The 21282-nt window shown below is 35.6% G+C and overlaps 1 protein-coding gene across 6 annotated transcripts; it reads left to right on the top strand.

The window, feature by feature from the left end:
* Positions 1-1333: 1333 nt before the first annotated feature.
* On the top strand, positions 1334-19446 carry LOC119835653 (CCR4-NOT transcription complex subunit 1). Of its 6 annotated transcripts, none has more exons than XM_038360615.1 (17): positions 1334-1705; positions 4776-4994; positions 6782-6965; positions 7078-9589; positions 9664-11107; positions 11252-11638; positions 11722-11901; positions 12048-12296; positions 12372-12677; positions 12832-13209; positions 13295-13441; positions 13936-14070; positions 15143-15571; positions 15827-16011; positions 16187-16450; positions 16758-16897; positions 17567-17704. In XM_038360615.1, exons 1-16 carry the CDS (start codon positions 1604-1606, stop codon positions 16834-16836), a joined length of 7200 nt encoding a protein of 2399 aa, XP_038216543.1. In that variant the 5' UTR covers positions 1334-1603; the 3' UTR covers positions 16837-16897; positions 17567-17704. The 6 variants fall into 6 exon arrangements, with proteins under 6 accessions (XP_038216543.1, XP_038216542.1, XP_038216539.1 ...); XM_038360614.1 differs by having other exon boundaries at positions 11249-11638; XM_038360611.1 differs by lacking the exon at positions 16758-16897 and having other exon boundaries at positions 17567-19446.
* Positions 19447-21282: the final 1836 nt, after the last annotated feature.

The following is a 21282-nucleotide window of genomic DNA, read 5'->3' as shown; positions in this document are numbered from 1 at the left end:
CTGTATGAGATTATTACAAAATTATTGTAGCTGTATAATTTATAATTTTAATTAGGGTACATCAACTTAAACAAAACCCAAAAGTTCGTGGTACCAAAACAGTGTTGACCATTGTTACTAATTTGGTAGGATCAATAAAATACAATCACGTCTTTATAATTTATTTACTTTTAATCACACAAGGTACCTAAGTATGTAATGTGTTTTCTATAAAGTGACTAAAATGCTAAACTATTGAAATATTTCACGCTTATTTATATCTTAATGTATTCATATATTTATAAAATCTTTATATATATAAAATTCTCGTGTCACAGTTTTCGTTGCCATACTCCTCCGAAACGGCTTGACCGATTCCTCTGAAATTTGGTAAGCATATTGGGTAGGTCTGAGAATCGGCCAACATCTATTTTTTATCCCGATATTCCTACGGGATACGGACTTACGCGGGTGAAACCGCGGGGCGCAGCTAGTTATTCTATAAAAATCTAAAAATGTTGAATTCCAAAGTTATCTCTTTGTTGCATCTGAACCTTTGAATGGTATTCGTAGACTTGAGTGAATTAACAGATTTTAGAGGTATAGACCTGTAGATTATAACACACATTTTTTATTATTTGTCCGTATCAGTGGGATTTTTTAAAATATTTCCAAATGGATTAATAGGTTTCGGTTACCAAAATTACGAAATAGCATAAAGTGTCGTAAACTATTACATAAAAATGTAAAAATATTCGTTCATATAGCGCCCTCCTATGGCGTCGCGTTGTGTATATCATATGTATTTAGTGGGGAAGATGACAATCCATGGAAAGTTTTATTGTACTTGTAAAAAAAAAACCAGGAGTTTAAAGTTTAAAGTAAAAAGAGAATAATATAATAATATAGTAGCCCTTCAGGCTAGCATTAAGATTCAACAAAAAAAAAAAAAAAAGAGACCCAGGAGTGCTTGCCGTTCTGATAACTAAATTTTATGCATTGTTTTAGAGTACAGTGATTGAAAAGCTTAAAAGCTTAAAGAAAGTGCCGTTTTTTTTTATTAGGCATAGTCTTAATACGTTTTAATAACAAGAAAAAATCATGTGGCAATGATATTGTTTTAAGAAAAATCACAATCTTAATATAATTATAATATACCATGAACATAATAATTTTTCATTAGGTATTTTCATCTTTGTTTATTTTATTAGAACTAGGTGTTACATATTATTTATTTTAGAATTATTATTATCACATTCTTGTTCGTTATTTAAATTATCTGTATTAATATACTGTTTCATGGCAACATATAACATGTTGGTACTACTGGAAGTTGCCCTAGCAAGAGGAAAGGGGACAAATGTAATCGAGGACGAATCACGTTCGAGAGAAGCGAATGCCCTCGTCATCGTGTGCGGTTCCTCTTGAAGTTGGATTTTGTTGCAGTGGGGTGTTAAAATTATGTTAATTTTGAAGTGAACAACAGTATTGGTGATGTTGACCTTAGGATTATCTTTATTTCGCCTAAAAACTGTAAAAGAACCTAAATTGACCGTAGTAATCCGTCGAAAATCAAGAAAGCTTCAAACGTGTTTGAAGCTTTCGGTTTCGCATTAATGGAACTATGAACCTGGACCCTTTAACGTTTAGCTTATTACAAATCAATAATCTCGTTGTTAATCTAAATAAGAAGAACTTTAAGCAGACAAGTCAAGAGTTAACGCAGGTGAGAAATGTTATATTTGAATTGTCTTTGTTTTTCAATTGTCGCCATATTGTGAACGGAAACCACGAGTTAGCTTTGTAAGGATATTTTATTTATATTTAATTTGTTATGAATTCCTATAAGTGTTGCATATGCATTGTTGTTGCAAAGCGCTTTCTTGCCAAATAGTCGGTTATATTTGCGTGTGATGTCTTAAAACGTGACGTAAAGTGAAATTGATAAGCAACACGTCTGCGCGATTTACTGTGTATTGTGTGGTAATTGTGTGATGTATTGCACATTTAGATACTCGTTATATTTTTGTTATATTTATAGGTAGCATCACGCCATTACGTTAACGCACTATCGGAGTCGTCGTATGATAGTCCTTTCGTTGATCGTTAGATTATGGTGTTATAGTACTACTTCAAGGACTGTTATTGATTTATATAATTAAAAGCCAAGTTTTCACGACATGTCACCAAATCTTACTGTAACAATGCTTTTGAGGGTATATTAGGTAAATTTTTCAGGTAGTCTGAATAATTTTGGTAACTGAAAGGTAAATGGATTTTGGTGAGAATTATGTTTGAAGTTTCAAATGGAAAGTTAGATTTTGCATAATATTAGTTCAATTTGTTGAGTCTTAACTATTTTATTCTGTATTCTGTACATTTTCCCATGTTCTCCAATACAAATTCTCAATCTATGCCTCATATTCATCATAACAACTGAAAATAATGAAAATGAAATTGCTTTTATTTCTCTGTTAAGACTTACCATTTTTCAAATCAAGGTATGCAAACAAGTCATAAAGCATAAAAATTCATTATTTTTTTGCTTCCCCGAAAAAACTATTCCAAAAATTAAATTTACATGTTTAACATTGATAACTTCCACAATAACTTTCACTTGGGAGTTATATATACTCATAAGTTTCCTGGCTGTTAGCAATGATGTTCATTTCTGAGAATACTTTTAAGATGGAAAAAATATTATTTATCGAGGGTAGTTTTCCAGCATTAACTTTTCACTGTGTGGTTCCAATTATTAATTTTCAAGCTGTTATTATTTAACAGTAAAGATAAAGAAAATACATTATTGATCATTTGTATATTCATCTTAAATGAAATTCTTTCTTTTTTGCATAAAGATAAAGAAAGTTTACAGGTAATATGTATAATGCATTATACCTAATAAAAGTGTAAGATATTCCAAACAAGATATTTTATACAATATTTAAAGGTAATGTGCTGGATTATTTTTAAATCTGTTAATTGAACTTTCAAAGTTACTCTATTACATATTTAACATAACAATCACAATAAAATAATACAAAACTTCATTATAGGACAAGCAAAGCGAATTTTCTACATATATATTAATATACATAACATTTTTTTAATAAGTACATCATATACTGGAAAGTTTAACAGTTTTAATTTTCCAAAAAAACATTTCAAATATACAAAAAAAAAGTGAAAAGACAAGAATTTAATAATCTCCGCAATGACCTGTGGTGCTTGTGATAAATAATAGTTATATTAATAGGCATACAAAGACTTCCGTTTCAGTGAATTTAAAAATGTCAATTGTTGACATGGTATAGATTCAAGAATTACCAAGAATAAAAAACTATTCTTTTTAGATAATTTCCACAAACTTATTCCATTCAATGTAAAATATTGGATAAGAGAATAATAATTACATAAATGAAAGAAAAGAAAGTCATAGTTACACTACTCAAAACTCAAGACCGGCTAAACAGATATAAATGATCATTTAATTGTTGGGCTTTTCTCTGTCTGAATTTGAATTGTAAAATTATTATACAAAAATAAACAAAAATGAACCCAGGTGGAGTTGAGGTGATCAGTAAGTTATTTATGAAATTGATTACTATCACAGTAATTTCCTTAGTCAATTTGGCTAGCAAATACTTATTTATCCCTGCATTTTTATTTGTGTTCTTTATCTGTCTTTAAAAGACATTAAACATTCTTTAATATATACAAAAATCAAGTGGTTTTGTGATTAATAAGAAATTAGAGTAAGAGTTTTAAACAGTTTTCAAGTGTATGAATGTTTATGTCTATGTCCATGAAATGTACTTTCATATTAAAAGCACAAATAATATTGTTGTCTGATATATCTTAATGGTTATGTATATATATATTTTAACAAAATATGCGATATAAATGAGGCAAGTAACAGAAAAACATAAAAGCAAAGGACAATATTTCCATTTATTACAAGTAATTTGCTATGTCATAGAATAAGTGCCTTTATAAAATGTGAATTGAGATTGTTTTTTTTTTTGTAAATGACTTATTCAAATTGAGATTTTTGCCATCAAAAAGGAAGCATAAGTCCTTGCAGAAACCTTAACCACTTTTTAAATGTAATTTACAAGTGATTACTAAATCCCAATATGTATGCATCATATTGGATATTCTTAAACATGTCATTCTTGCCCTTTGTTCTATGTGATTTGTCTATAGGCATAATTTATAAGCTGTTCTGTAACATAAAAGCTGGTTGTAGCCTGTTTCATGCCAAAATTAAAAAAAAAAATTAAAAATATTGGGTTTCCAATTTCTTTTTCCAAACCTATTCTATGAAGGATTTGAATCATGTTCGATTTTATATCATATCAATGATCATTTAAACAGGTTAATTTTAATTCTCTTTATATTTTTACTTTGGGGCTATGCTGTATGCATTGCATGTGTTATGGCCTTTTATACAATAAAGTTTATCATATTTGGAAGGTAAATGAATATGATACACTGAGTTGACTTTATAAAAATTTTGATAAATAATTTTAAATATTATCTCAGTCATCTTCAATTACACCTTTGCTGTTTTATTAAAAATCAATGTTACGTTATAATTAACATGTTAATATAACTGGAGACATTTCATATCAACATTTTTGCATTGCAAATGTGTGCATTTGGAATAAACATATATGTTTAAGTATATTTACATTAGAATATATTGCTGGTGTAATTTTTTGCAACGCGATTAACTATGCTCAATTCATTTTTATGATTGTACTCTTTGTTTCAATGTTCTTATATGAATCCAGATTGTCAACACTCATGGCTTGGAAGCGGAAAACCAACTGCTGAGGTCTTTGTTTACTGAAGCGGCTAAGTCATCGTGGGACAACGATCGCTCAGGGACCACAAGCACCAGTGTCCACGCATCTCTTCTTGCTCAGATTCTTGCCTCTCTTCTTAACCATCCGGCTAAATCAACAGTTGTCTGTCGAGCTATTGACAACCCTGCTCGGTCATTGCAAAAGGTGTGTATGTTACAGAGTGAACTGCATTTTTGAGTTCAAGCATGGTAACTTAATGAATGCCATAAAAAGCGCGTAATTTTGTGCTCATTTCTATTTTCTGATGAAATAAATTTATGTGCTCATCAAATCATTTATTTAGTTGCTTAGAGCCCGCAAATCTGGCAACATACAGTTGGACTTTTGCATGGAAACATATTCTTTTTTTATATATAGATACATTAGTAAAAAAGTCATAAGCTACTACCAGAGGCTTATAAATTACTTTACTGAATAGCTTTATTAGTTCAATGAGTTATGAGTAATATACAAAATGAGCCAAAAATGTAGAACCTGTAAGCATGAGGAAAAAAATCTGCTACACAACAAATATCTTGATACCTTTCTATATTTACACCATGATGAAACAGCTAACAACTTCAAGGTTTTTAAAACTTAAAATAAGTGTAAATATACTACATAATTAAATTTGGAACTGTGTTGACCATATTTATTAAAATATATTTTTTTTCCTTATTTAAATTCATTTGAAAATTATGGATAACTGGGTTGTATCTGTATGGATAAAATGAACCCGTATTAGAAGAGTGAGTAAACAAATAAAATATTGAAGCTAGAACCTCAATGAAATTACAATTCAATAAAGAAAGCTCAATAAGGACAATTCATACTATACAGTACTACTTTTACACTCTGATTGTATAATTTCATAAAAAGTTATAATGTTACTAAAAATATGGTAATATAGTATTGTTATTAAATATATATACAGTTCTTTTGGACAAAAAATATTTCATTAAAAAGGAAAATGAAACTTGAATGATGAATGGTTACTTTAAATTCTATTTTTTTTATAGTACTGTTATAAAAAAGTATTTTATTATAAGTTTTATTTCTTTATTATTTTGTTATGTTATTATTGGTTGCCCATAGACAGCAGATATTCCTTATCCTCTAGTCTTGAAGCATGCATAGAATTTATTTAGTACATCATCCTGTGTTGTCTGTTTGTCCTTTTCTGTTTAATTTCAAACTGCCTTACTTGATTCTTAAACTAAAGTGCATAATTTTTTTATATCAATAAATATTTTAACTGTTTTTGATCAATGTTGAGAATTTTATTGCAAATAATTACTTTTATTACTAGTGTAAGGTGGCATGAGAAATTAGGTATTTTTCTCTATTTCATATCATTTTGTCTATTTTTTATTTGTGACATATCAGATTTTAAATTTAGCTGTGACACAAAACCTTCTTTGAGAAATATTTTTTTAACTGCAGCTGGTCCGCTGGGCTTGGACCTTAACATAGACATGGACATAACAGGCGACATGCAGATGTAGGTACTTAATTTTTAATACAAAACGAAAATATTTATCTATGTGTGTATAGGGATGATTAGTCATTTGAATCACTGTAAAAGCAGTTGGTTTGCATATACAGTCTCCATATATCATTGACTGAACTATTACATACTATGTATATTTTAGAGGTTCAATGAACTTGCATTTTACAATCAGACTGTTGATATTGTGTTGTAGCATCGAGAAAAGGTATTCTATAGTAGAAAAATAAGTTGATTCTATAATTTTTTGTGAACGTCTTTTAATATAATGGGAACCTTTTGTGTAGATTTATTATACATCTTCTAATATAATTTATTGATAATGGTCAAATCAACAGCTTTTACTACTAAATACTCATAAAATTAGCTTGCAGTTCTCTCTTGGAGTTGAACCACCCATGTGAAAATAATCAAATAAGAATGTTTATTTTTGTATTAATTTCAGACTTTTAAACCATCAAACACATTACTTACTCGCCTTGCAAGGCTACTAAAATTAACGACTGCTCAAGATGTCGCTTTCTCACTGGTATTAAGAAGACATTCTTCGAAGCCTGAGATAGCAACATTTGCAAAACAACATCTCAAAAAACGTTTTTTGGATCTAGTACAGTGTTATCTCGACGCAGGTATTTTAAATATAGACAACTTTTATCTTAAATTTTTTAAATAATTGAAATTATTTTCTTTTCTTTATGTTCATTTTAAGAGCATAATTATATACATTTCTGTTTTTTGCAGAGCGTGGACACCAAGCGGAGCGTGCAGGTCTTCAGGAATGCAGCCCTGAAGTTTTGCAAACTCTATTGACCAGTCTCACTTATGATAATTTCAGATTAGCTACGGTTACAAAAGATTTGTTTCTAAAACGATTACGTGTGGACTTTCCACGTGAAGTGGTTCCTATTGTATTAGCTCCTCTCCTATATCCCGACGATACAAAGACGCCTCTTGAGGAAATGACAACAGGCAGTGACATGGCCGCAACAATGATGGACAATTCACTGGCCGAAGTTATTCGTGATCTCGGATATGCTTTTACAGCCTCAGTTGAAGAATGCAAAACGCACATGTTGAATTTTGGTGCACGAGAGCCTACAGCTATCGATGTGGCAAGAATCATATCACTGATGGTTAGATATCATGCTACTATTCAAGATACTCCACAAATTCAAAACCCTGGTAATTTCTGGGTGAACCACGAAGCCAAAAAAGATGCTACACTTGGACATGGCGAAGCATGGAATGCGGAAGTGTTTGTGCAGACATTAAAAGAACTTGCTTCTAACTTGAATTGGAAAGAAGTAATTCTTCAACTCGATCATCCCGAATTTATTGTTCCTGACAGGCAAGGTTTAAGCTTGCTTTTTACAATTTTACGCTTGGGTTTACAAAGCGCAGGATACCCAGCGAATATCTTTCCAGTAGAATATCTTTGTCGACGATGGACAAATTTAGAAGGACAGATGAGTCTTATCACAAATATTCTTAAACACCCTGATGTTTTCAGCCTCGCTGATTATCCTTTTCATCCAGTGTCTATTGATTTACTGAAGTCGCCTCCAGAAACTGACAACAAAGAAGTAGCAACATGGCGTTGTCTCTATTTAGTCGAACTGCTTTTGTATGCCTCCGAGCGTGGATATTATTTACAAGTACATGACCTATTTAAATTTCCACTGCAGCACTGTCCTGATATCTTGCTCTTGGCATTGCTGCAGATCAGTCCACCTATCACTGTTTTTAGACAGGAATTGCTGACTACTCTAATACCAATTTTCTTGGGAAATCATCCGAATTCTGGCATCATATTACAACATGCTTGGCATACTCAAAACCCAAACATAAAACCAATTATAATGCATGCTATGGCAGACTGGTACATGCGCGGTGATTGTGATCAGTCAAAACTATCAAGAATATTGGATGTTGCACAGGACCTCAAGGCGCTTTCCCTCCTATTGAATGTTCAATCATTCCCATTCATAATCGATCTGGCGTGTTTAGCATCTCGGAGAGAATATTTAAAACTCGATAAATGGCTTACAGACAAAATACGAGACCATGGTGAGTCATTTGTAACGGCTATGGTTAAGTTTCTACAACGACGATGTCCACCCGTCATTGGTAAAGTACCCGAAGAACAGCTTCCTAAAGCAGCTCAACTACCGCCAGAAACAGTGGGCACAATGTTAGCATGCCTACAACTTTGCATTCCTAATGTTCAACAAGAGTTACAGGAAGCAATTTACGCACTAATTACAAATTGTCAAACATTAATACTAAGTAAAACTAGACCAAACATTACAGGAATACCAAGAGCACACACGAGAGTAATAGAAACACCCTTCAACCCTGCTGGTTTAGGGGGGCAGCTATTCACTCCGCATGTCGATTCTATTGCAAGTTTAACTCCTAATGTAGCGAATCTGACTCTTGGGGCTCCCGGTAATACGGCATTTGCTATGCCTGGCACTCTTGGACCTTTAGTGACTGCTCCTGGGTCACCGTCTCGTCTAATTGGTGCCGGTCCAAATAGCCCCTTTCCTATGATACCGATGCAACATGGTGCTAATGTGGCAACTATGAGTGCTTTAGCCCGGATGCCGCCTGGGCCAGCAATGGATAAACATCGTATACCCGATCCAATACATTTTCCCGAAATCATGCATAATGTTTCTAAGGAAATCGAAGATGAGGCTAACGGCTATTTTCAAAGAATCTATAATCATCCTCCTCATCCAACTCTATCCATTGATGAAGTGCTCGATATGTTGAAGAAATTTCAAGATTCGCCCAACAAAAGAGAACGCGAAGTGTTCTCCTGCATGTTGAGAAATTTGTTTGAAGAATACAAATTCTTTCCACAGTACCCAGATAAGGAATTGCACATAACTGCGCAACTATTTGGTGGTATCATCGAAAAGGGGCTAGTTCCAAGTTACGTATCACTTGGGCTAGCTTTGAGATTCGTCTTAGACGCTTTAAGGAAACCTGAGGGTTCTAAAATGTACTACTTTGGCATTGCCGCATTGGACAGGTTTAAGTCCAGGCTTAAAGATTATCATAAATATTGCGAACATGTGAGAGCCATCCCTCATTTTACTGAATTCCCTCCACACTTGATTGAATACATAGAATACGGCCTGCAGAGCCAAGAGCCGCCTACTAAACCACAAGGAGCGGTGTTACCCGCAACTTTAGCTTCTATGTTGAGTCAAACTGCTGTTGTAACTGTTGCTGCACCTTACAGGTACTATTTTATTTATTGCTCTTTCTAACTGATGTTGTATGTTAATATGGTTTTAATATATTTTTGTTTTTCAGGACGGTTGTTCCACCTAGCTGCATATCTGTATTATCGAAAAATGCAAACTGTGCTGCCGGTGGCATAGGCAGTAGACCATCCATTGCCAATGCAACTAACATTGACACATTATTGACTGCAACGGATAGAGACGATAAGATAAATACACCTCCAGAGGCTATTCAAGATAAAACTGCTTTCATTTTCAATAACCTCAGTCAGCTCAATTTACAGGCGAAGTGTGATGAATTAAAAGAAATAATAACTGACGAATATTTTCCTTGGCTTGCGCAATATCTTGTCATGAAAAGAGCATCAATTGAATTAAATTTTCACGTTTTATATTCGAATTTCCTAGACGTGCTCAAAATAAGGGAAATTAATAAACTGGTGACAAAAGAAACATATCGAAACATCAGAGTATTATTGCGTTCTGACAAAGGCATAGCTAACTTTTCCGACCGTTCATTGCTCAAGAATCTTGGTCATTGGTTAGGCATGCTTACATTGGCACGTAATTTACCCATCCTTCAAGTCGATTTAGACCTCAAAGCACTTCTACTTGAAGCTTATCACAAAGGCCAACAAGAGTTATTATATGTGGTGCCGTTTGTAGCCAAGGTCTTAGAATCCTGCGCTAAGAGTGTTGTTTTCAAACCGCCCAATCCATGGTCAATGGCTCTTATGAATGTTCTGGCTGAATTACATCAAGAACCTGATTTGAAACTAAATTTGAAGTTTGAAATAGAAGTACTTTGTAAAAACCTTTGTCTTGACATACAAGATTTGAAGCCTACTCTCTACTTAAAAGATCCAGACAAGATAAGAACCATCGAGTTCCAGCTTTCACAGCCCAAACAAAATAAAGAGCAGCAACAACAACAGCCACCGCAGCCTCAGCCACCGCCCAATGTCATGACTATTAATCAAACGATTATTCAAGCTCCTCAAATACAGATGATGCCACCACAGACGCCAATGATTCCCCCAGAAGATATTTCTGCTGCGGCGCCGACTCCAACTAACGGCTTAGTAAATGATCCTACCCTAATAGGTGTAATAGGAATCCCAGAACCCAGATTTAATTACTTGGATGTTAATGTATCTTCAACATCCGCTTTTGGGCAAAAGATTTCGTTCAATCCGCATATCTTGCTATTCCAAAGCTATCCGCATTTGAAGCAATTCGTGAAACCAGCCATCGAACGCTCCATCCAAGAATGGATTCATCCCGTTGTCGACCGATCGATCAAATACGCACTAACGACTTGCGAACAAATAATTAGAAAAGATTTTGCTTTCGATCCCGACGAAGTACGAATGCGCACATGTGCACACCACATGATGCGTAACTTGACAGCTGGCATGGCAATGATTACTTGCCGAGAGCAAATCATAAACACTATCACCACTAATTTGAAAGCTGCATTTATCACTGCCCTATTACCGACTACACCTCAGCAGGTACGAGGTCATTCCGTATTTATATTATGTAGTTAATTTATTTTGATATTATTATAAATTATGTCGTCAATAAACTAGAGCATCAAAAACAAATATATTTTAAAATTTTACACAATCGACTCATACACTCATTCTTTCCAGAAGGACATAATCGAAAGCGCCGCAGCCGTTCTCGCAGCTGAGAACATGGAGTTAGCGTGCGCATTCATACAGAAAACCGCCGTCGAGAAGGCGTTACCAGAACTCGACAAACGATTGCTCAATGACTACGAATTGAGGAAACTGGCGAGACAAGAAGGTAGACGATACTACGATCCGATCGTCTTGAGCTACCAAACTGAGAGAATCCCAGAAAGAGTCCGCTTGCGTGTAGGCGGTCCGACTGAATCACAAATTGTTGTTTACGAAGAATTCGCTTGTAACATCCCCGGTTTTGTGCCAGTGCGTGACGCTGGTATGTTCATGCCCAAGCCCTCATCCCAAGAACAGATACCGCAGATGACTTACAGCCAAGTCATTAACCCAACTCAGGTATGTAATGTTATCTAAGGCAAATGTATATTTTCCCACGGGTTTACAGTTCTAATGAGTATTTATTCATTATTATCATAAAGCAGATGTACGGCACCGACGAAATGGGTGCGCTGATTTCGGCTGCGGAAATGTTCTTGAGCAATGCCCTCTCGGTTCCCTCCTTTGCCGTGCAGGCCACAAACATGCACACCCTTCTTGAGTGTCTCATCATGGCAAGAAGGAATCGTGACTTTGTTTCTGGATATACACTGCTTCAGAGGGTGAGTTGTATCTTTATTCTAGACTAAATTTTTGTACATTATTATGTTCCTTTAAATTATTGTTATTCATTATTTATTAATTAAAGGAGCATGTATCAAATCATTATTATATGTTTGGTTCATAATGGACAATAAATGTTATCCAGGCCGTAGAGGGGCTTCTAGACGGTCACATAGTACAGCCAGGCGCAAGTAGCGAGCATGTCGAGATGATGACACGCTACCGCGATATCCACCTTCGAGTCCTGAAGCTTCTAGAAGACGCCAGGGTTTACGGGCACGCATGGACTACGAAACAAATAACCTGCTGTGTCACGGAATGTCGTGATGAGCTCAAATACAACTTAGAAGCGATAGATTGTCTTGTGAGAAATCATCTAATTAATCTACCTCAAGTAAGTATTATTCAAATAATCCTATCTATATAGTCCATACGCACTCGTCAATATAAATAATTTAAATGTTTCCAGTATGACCTTGCGCTCGCGCACCTCATGGACAGCGGCAACAATTACGTGGCTGTGGCGTTTGCGATGCAACTTGTTCAGCTGTACCTGGTTGATGACAGGAACAACATGTACGCTAACGAGTCCGACCTGTACCACACCACGGAAACGCTAGTGCGTATGATGTCGCACTCCCGCAACCCTCCGCCAGAGGGGCTCGCGTCTCTCATAGAAGCTATTAGAATTAACCAAGACCCTAGCACGTATTTGGGTGAGCGATCACCGCTCGGTCCCACTTCTCATATTCACACTGGAATCATGCAAGTGCGAGTGAGTATATATATATACCTATATACATGTTTATGTATTTTTTTTGTGTTAATATCAAACAATGTTAATTATTCAAAATGTAATATGTCCAGTGTTGCATAATTTTTTTGCATTAATTGTGTTGATTCTTAATTATGTACAATTAATTTTATAGAACCGTGAATACGACGACCCACCTGGTCTACAGGAGAAAACTGAGAATCTTTTACGCGAATGGCGCAATGTTTTGCTGAGCCCACTTACTGAAATAGAAATAGCGCAGAACTTCAACATATATGTACATCGCATGAATATGAATGGAATACTCAAATCCGACGACATGATCACAAGATTCTTTAGAATTGCGACACAAATGTGTGTCGAAAATGTTTACCAGCTGTTGACTGAGGACAGACTCAACCCACCGCCTGTGCCTCCAAAGAGGGAGAAATACTACGCAATGTGTGACTCTTTCATTAAATTGGTGTCTTTGCTAATCAAGAACACAGCTGACGCCGGTAATCCCACACCAAAGTTGAATTTGTTGAACAAGGTAACATCATTTTACAAATTATTGACTTTGGTTACGCGTGTTCTAAATGTTAGTTGGATGATTATATGTTTCATGTTATGTTTAGATCCTTGGAATCATCGCTGGCTGCTTGTTACAAGACCACGAGGAGCACGGAGCTAATTTCCAACAGCTTCCGTACCACAGACTGCTACTCATTCTCTTCCTGGACATGAATATGGCTGAACCTGTTTTAGAATCTATGAACTATCAGGTTCGTATTGTTTATGCTATTTTTAATTTGTTTTGTTTTCTCTAGAGATCGGAAACATCGCATGTAGAATCTATAATAGACAAATCTGTAGTATTCATCTCTCACAGTTAAATATACTGTGTCTTTTTATGTCGTGGCAAAATACAGATCACATAGATAAATGATCTATTTATGTGATTAGTGTAGTTATTTTTTTTTTTTTGAATTTTTATCCAAGTCCCAATTGAAATTAAAAAAAAAAAGATGTGCCTTCCACAATTTTCACACTATAATTGTGTTGTGTGAAAACACTTAATACAATTTTTTTTATGCCATTGATATATCAACGCTTCACGCTATACTTGTGGGAACAGTGAACCCAATTTTTCCATGGCATTGAAACGCACGCGCATGTGAACACCGTGACACCCGCGGACTTTGAAAACTTTCACACTATGCTTGTGTGAATATGTGATATTTCAACGCATATATGAATACCGTGACACCGGCCGCAGGTTCTCACCGCATTCTGCCACACGTTCCGCATCATCCGGCCGAGCCTCGCGCCGGGCTTCTGCTACGCGTGGCTCGAGCTCGTCGCGCACCGGGCGTTCATCAACCGCGTGCTCGCCGTCACGCCGCAACAGAAGGTAGATACGCAACACACGACACAACACGCGCGTTTCCTTTTTGACGGACGTGAAATAATTCATCGTCGATCTATCGGTGGAGGGGAGTTATTTTATGGTCGGTCGATTTTGATTTTTGATTATACTTTTTTTCGGTTACTCGTTTGCAGCTCAATTTTATCAAGCTATACATACCGCGGTTTTCTAATTTTCGTTAGTATTGCCCTTTGTGTGCATAATGGTATAATTGAGCTCATCTCTCTAAATACTGGCATTTGTTTTCATTAATAGATTTTGTTGCTATTTGACTCATTTAGAACACATCTATCGAAATTCATTATGTAAAACTAATACGAACGCAAGCGTTTGTTCCACTGAATCTTTTACTGATACAGATTATCTCATAAATTATTATCTAACTGAGTGATATCTTTGAATTGAATTATATTGTGTATAATTTATAAGAAAGTTTATAAATGCTATTGATATATAAACTTTGTTATAAGTTTTTTAATGATTGTCATAAACATACAACTATACCATTTTTGTTTTATTTTATGCCACCAAGTTATTCGCACTGGTAAAACAATTCATTCATTAATACTTTATTATTAAATTTGAATGTTATGGAATTTGATCGAATTTGAGTTTGTCAATTGCTAAATTAAATTTCATGTGAATTATTGAATTATAATTTGCTCAGCAATGTTATTGCGTGGAATATTCGATGCAATGAAATCTTGAAACATTTAAATGAAATTATCATATTTAAAAAAAAAATTATGAATATAAATTTTGAACCTTCAGTTCCTAATAATAATACCTAGTAAGAATATTTATTTAAAAATAAAAAGTTTTACCTGTTCACGCGATGCTATGTTCATTGACCGCTTCTTACATTTTGGATTAAATTATGTTGTTTGCTTTGTGTGCATGCTTTATTTTTCGTCAATGTTTGTGGCGTATGAATAGACCAGTTTTATATACGCTTGAACGGCTCGTTAGAACAGGGTTATATCATTGCATCGAATTGCCTTCAGTGTTTAATGTGACCTAATATTAACAGCTATATAAGTAGGTTTTACTTTTCCAGGGCTGGGGAATGTATTCGACACTCCTCATTGATCTGTTCAAATTCTTAGATCCGTTCCTACGCAATACAGAGCTTGCCTCACCAGTTATGATGCTTTACAAAGGCACACTGAAAGTGCTTCTCGTATTGCTCCACGATTTCCCGGAATTCCTTTGCGACTATCATTATGGATTCTGCGATGAGATACCGCCGAACTGTATACAGATGAGAAACCTGATTCTCTCTGCATTTCCTCGTAACATGCGACTGCCCGACCCGTTCACGCCGAATCTGAAAGTAGATTTGCTGGCCGAAATCAACCTTCCGCCCCGCGCCGTTATCAACTACGCAAATCTCATCCCGTCGTCGCAATTCAAGAAGGATCTGGACGCGTACCTCAAGGCGAGAGCTCCAGTCACTTTCCTCTCTGAATTGAGAAGCAATATGCAGGTAATTGTGTTGTTTAATAGCCCCCAATTTATTGGATCCTGGTGGCGGACGGACTGCGGGTGTGTCTTGCAAGTTCCTTCTGATTCGTTCAGGACATATTGTGCAGTATATCATTCGTTGGGTTGGGATTTATTTATTCCTTTTTATTTTATCAATTTATTTAATTTCAATGGGGAATTCGTGTTGATTTCGTTGGTCTATTTTATCGAAACTGTAGAAGCTGATGGTGGTTATCATGTGAGACAATGATTATAGATTGTGAACGAGCCGGGCCGTAGATACAACAGCCAGCTGATGAACGCCGTTGTGCTGTACGTGGGCACACAGGCCATCGCTCACATCAGGGCTAAGGGGCAAACGCCGAACATGTCGACGATAGCTCACTCCGCACATATGGACATTTTCCAAAACTTCACGGTTGATTTCGATTACGAAGGGCGGTGAGTCAATCTGTCCTATTAATTAAGACATTGTATTCAACAATATATATCTTGCGTCAATGTCTACTCAACGTAGCTGAAAATGAAATGATTTTCCTTTACTTACTGTCTGAAGCGTATCATAGTATCATGTATTTATCAGCACAGCATTTACCTCAATCTCCACGTTCTGTAGCTACCTGTTCCTGAACGCGATTGCGAACCAGCTCCGGTACCCGAACAGCCACACCCACTACTTCAGCTGCTGTCTACTGTACCTGTTCGCCGAGGCCAACTCGGAGGCGGTCCAGGAGCAGATCACGAGGATGCTGCTCGAGAGGCTCATAGTAAACAGGCCGCACCCTTGGGGTCTGCTCATCACCTTCATTGAACTCATCAAGAACCCCATATACAAGTTCTGGTCCCACGAATTCGTCCACTGTGCACCGGAAATCGAGAAGTGAGTGCTTGTAGATTTTATTGTTAAGGAGACTTCCTATAAATTATATGGGAGGGTTGATTTTTTTTTAATTAACAGAATAAGTTTTTTTATCTACAAAAGTTTACGTATGACGATTGTTACTCTTTCACGCGAAAAACCATTTTACGAATTTCGGTGATATTTGGCAGTGATGTAACTTATATCAATGTAGAAGAATAACGCATGAGCCAATGAAATACTTGCTTCTGCCCGTGGGTTCGTTCGCTATTCAAACAGCCATTTATATATTCATAATGTAATATTGTAATACAAATGTGTTTATCAGGCTGTTCGCGTCGGTAGCGCGGTCGTGCATCGCGGACAAGACGGGTGCCGGCGGGGGCGAGCGGGATCTAGTTGAGTAGCGTCGAGCCATATGGGAGTCTGTCCGGTATAAGCAGTACTTCAATGGCTTTGCCGAGAAAGGTTCGTTTCACTGTCGCTTCAATTGTGTACCACACGACACTTATACACCGAATTCGCAACATTCGTCGGCGAGTGAAATAGTAGCATGCTAGTATGCTACTGTGTTTCGTACGGACAGTGGGCACGCCGGAGGACCGTATCTTTTCGTTGCTCTTCCCAGTACTTTCGATTTTTCCGTCGTCAATCCCCTTTTCTTACCCGTTACCTTACCCCTTACCCCTTAAATGCGGTCAACGAATATGCAGAGCCCCGAATTTTGCAAATGTTCATAGGCGGTGCTAATCGCTTACTATCAGATGAATCACCTTGGTGGCTCGCCCTAGCATAAAATATAATGCAAGTTGACTGAAACGAAACATCGTCTGCTCTCACCTGTTACCCTTTATGTCACTTTTATAATAAAATATTTAGTATAATCTATTACGTGATAAGGTAAATACGTTGCGATTTCTTCTAAAGATGTATAGGAGCCCATAAATAGGTAATCTAAAATAAGTAACTATAATATGTGGTAATGATTTTTGTTGTGTCGTCTATTCTTCATATACATACCTATTTTTTTATTTATTAATATATAATATTATAATCATTTTAACTTTAGTAAAATTTCATTTATTATGATGTGTTTTATTTTGTAAAAAAAAATGACGGGTATAATTTTCTTCGCAGGCTCTCAAGAGGCGCAGGCGGAGTTAGCGCCGCAGCCCTCAACGTCCAGCATCCCCCCGCCCAAAGTGATGCACTGGAACAAGCTCTTCAAAAAGTAAACATTGACGTGCGTGCGTGAAGTGCGGACACGCGACAGGACGCTCGCTCGTGCGTGCACCCGACCGCTCTAACATCGCTTCAAGCTCGCGAATGCGTACACGCGTCTACGTGCGCTACGTAGCTACACATTCACGACCCTGAAACGACGCTCATATGTTACCGTGATATTCGCTAATTAAACGCAAATTCTAAGTTCGAGACATTGACGTTAAATGAAACTCCGCGACACACATTGTACCGGCCGATTCGAAGGACTTTTTTGATATACGAAAACAGTTTGTCCCGAGTACGGTGGACGTGTTCTGTGATATTTTGGTGATGCGTTAACGTTTAGTGATTCGTGTAACATTGAATGACAACATACTAATTGTGGTAACGATCGAAACGCCCGATTTGGTGTTTTGATAGTTTGCAATAACGTATTTCTATTCGCCCCCCCAGGTAACGCCGTGACATGATGACTGATATCTGCCCTAACCTAGCTCCCACACTAGACTTATATATTCCCAATTTATTGTGTATATAATTAAGAAACTGATGCAATATTTAGTCCAATAGTCTCTCGATTGATTCATAGTGATAACTGAAAAACAATTTAAATATCCTTTCGCAGGAATTTTTCATCTATACCGTCTAATTAATAAAAAAATATGGTAATTATTTAAATCATTTTCGCCTGAATTGTATTAAGTGACAATGCATTTTTTTTCTATTATATATCCTTTTTTATTCTAAATTTCGCCTCCGATTTAATTGATTAGAATTTGTTCATCGCAATTTGCATGCAAATGTCTATATTACACATTAATTTGCCCTATTGTGATTAAAATTGAAACATTGTTATGAAACTTGAACTTACAAGTTAACGTCGGTTTTAATTATAATGTTTTAAAAACGTATGTGATATATTAAAGTATGCCGATGCCTGTGAATAATGTACATACCATAATATGTCGTTTTGTACATTCGATTTGCCCGGAGGCTCTTCGCGAGGGTGTTTCAGAGAAATTGTACGTAAGTTACGGCCCGATACCTATATGTAGTTAGGCGCAACAAACTTGTTATTGCTTGTCAATGCAGATTCATTATCTATGTGCGTACGATGCTTCGCACGCTTCCGCCACGTCTGGACAAGCACTGAACTGTTGCAAATAAACGTGATCTCTGCGATACCCTCGCTCAGCTTGGACGCCGTCAATATATATCATAACATAACTTGGTGTTTAGCTCGTGAATCACTGTCAATTGTTTTGTGAAATTAAACATAACTTGCGCACATAAGTCAATGTTTACAGAGCGCAAGTCGTTCTAACCGTATGCGTGTGATGGAAGCTGCATCTAGTCGCACGCATACAGAGAGACGGACGTGCGGCCGATTGTAGCAATAAACTTAGTTTTTTTTGAACCGTTCGAATATAAGTATATTTAAGATTCACTTGTGTAATAATTAGATATAGTTGTTCAAGTAATTATTGTAGTTTTAATTAACATTAATTTCTAGTGATTTAAGGTACGAAAGCGCGTTGCATATTATAAGTCCGAGTTTCAAATTTGGATTTCAAATATCTATAAATTAATACTTTAAAATTTAAATGCAATACAAATGTGATTATAGTAAAATGAAATGAGAACTCAGATAGTAAGCAGCGCGTTTTTTAAAGCGTTTTTATTTGTAATTTCAAGTAATAAAAAGTGGCGTATGATATGTTCTACGCTGCAACTTGTCGTAAGCCATGTACTCCATTTTTTAAAGGTGTTTTAAATAAATATTTTTTTAGCAATTTGTGTATTTTATTACCTTTCTGTATCAATTATAATGCACTTTAAAGAGTCTTATGTATAGGCCACTGAAAAGATACTGCTCGGTTTTTTGTTGTGAGGGACGGGTTAAATAACTCTATTTTAATTATTTCTGTGGATATAATTACAACAAATACGCATTCAATAATCAAAAAAAGTTGAACCTTAAACAGTTATGGCACACTGACTGAAAAACCCCGTTCAAGTGTGTTGTAGACGAATGATTGGAGATGATTAAGTCTGGTGAATATTTATAGTTCTACAAATATAAATACTAGTACATTTTAAATTGAAATTAAGAATTATTTTGTTCAATAATATCAAAAAAAATTTCAAACAGTTTCATGGTTAGGCGGCAACGATAACTTAGTTTGGCGAAAGCGCAATTTTTATTTACTGAATGAGAGAACCCACATTTTTTTTAAATTTTCTTGTCAAGTTGCAAATTTAGAATTCTATGTCATTTAATCTATTCTATATTTATATATATCATTTAATTCTAACGTCATCTACGTTGCATACTTTCATGGTTCAATGAGGTGCGATTCGAAACGATTCTATGTCACGAAAGAAGTCCACGGTGAAGGTATGTACTAACTTTGAATGGTCGGCCATATTGCAAAGAGGTCACGAGCTGCCCCACTAAATAGAACTTCCCCCTTCTTAGTGTCGAACTACAGTCTAACTCCCGAGTACTAAGTCTATAGTTTCGGGTTCTAGAAAGTACAACAATCCCTTTTATAATTAAATATCAAAGGCTAATTAAGGAAAAAAGTAAAAAATGAGATTCCGTACACATTTCATTTAGAATTTTAACCTCCTAAAACCATCGGCTCATGTTTCACTTACCACAAGATCACTTATTAGACTACGGGTGCTAAATAACTGACAGGAATCTTTTCATATATCGTATTTATTATCTGTGCTTTTATACGCAATAGAGTTCATAATGGTTTTCTTGTCCATTCTTTGAAATAAAAAATTAAACTTACAGAAGCGATATCTAATCGCAATGGAAGGTACTAAGCCTTAACGGTACTTATTGAGGTAGCGAACTGGACTGCTCCTGAAGTTGGAAGTAAAGTTGAAAATATCCCATAGATAGCGTTTGCTAGGACAGTTGTTTGAATGATTTTTGTAACTGTTCTCTGCCAAAAGATGGCGCAGCCAGTATTGAATGGAGATAAGGATTAGTTACACAAATTTTATGAGTATTTAATTAGTATTGAGTAATAAGTTGCACCAGAAAATCCCTGAAGTCGCTTTATATAAAGATACTTCTTTAAAATAAACCCTAGTAATGAATATAGGCAAAGTGTTCCTCACTAATATTTGCGCAATAAAAGAAAAATAAGGAATAAAAGATAATTCATAATTCAAAATATGCCAAACATTTTTAGCTTTATTTCCATGATTCGCACTCAAACATAAAATTGGTCTTAAGTATGAATTTGCATTTTATAACGACCACAACCATATAAATAAAATAAAAAGAATTGAAAACAATAAACTTAATCCTATAGACTAAATAGCTGCGCCCCGTGGTTTCACACGCGTAAGTCCGTATCCCGTAGGGATATTGGGATAAAAAGTTGGCTATACGTTATTCCAGTTGTTCAGCTGTCTACGTACCAAATTTCATTGCAATCAGTTTAGTTTGCGTGAAAGAGCAACAAAGACGCACACATCCTTACAAACTTTCGCATTTATAATATTAGTAGGAGTAGATAGTAGATAGATAGAACAGATTATAATATTAGTAGATAGAAGAATGGTAGAAGTAGATAGACTAATGCGATTTTAATTAGCATCTATCG

Source organism: Zerene cesonia, chromosome Z (genome assembly GCF_012273895.1).
Source record: "Zerene cesonia ecotype Mississippi chromosome Z, Zerene_cesonia_1.1, whole genome shotgun sequence".
Taxonomy (NCBI): Eukaryota; Metazoa; Arthropoda; class Insecta; order Lepidoptera; family Pieridae; genus Zerene; species Zerene cesonia.
The sequence above is the reverse complement of the archived record's forward strand: the minus strand, read 5'-3'. Positions and strand labels throughout refer to the sequence as shown.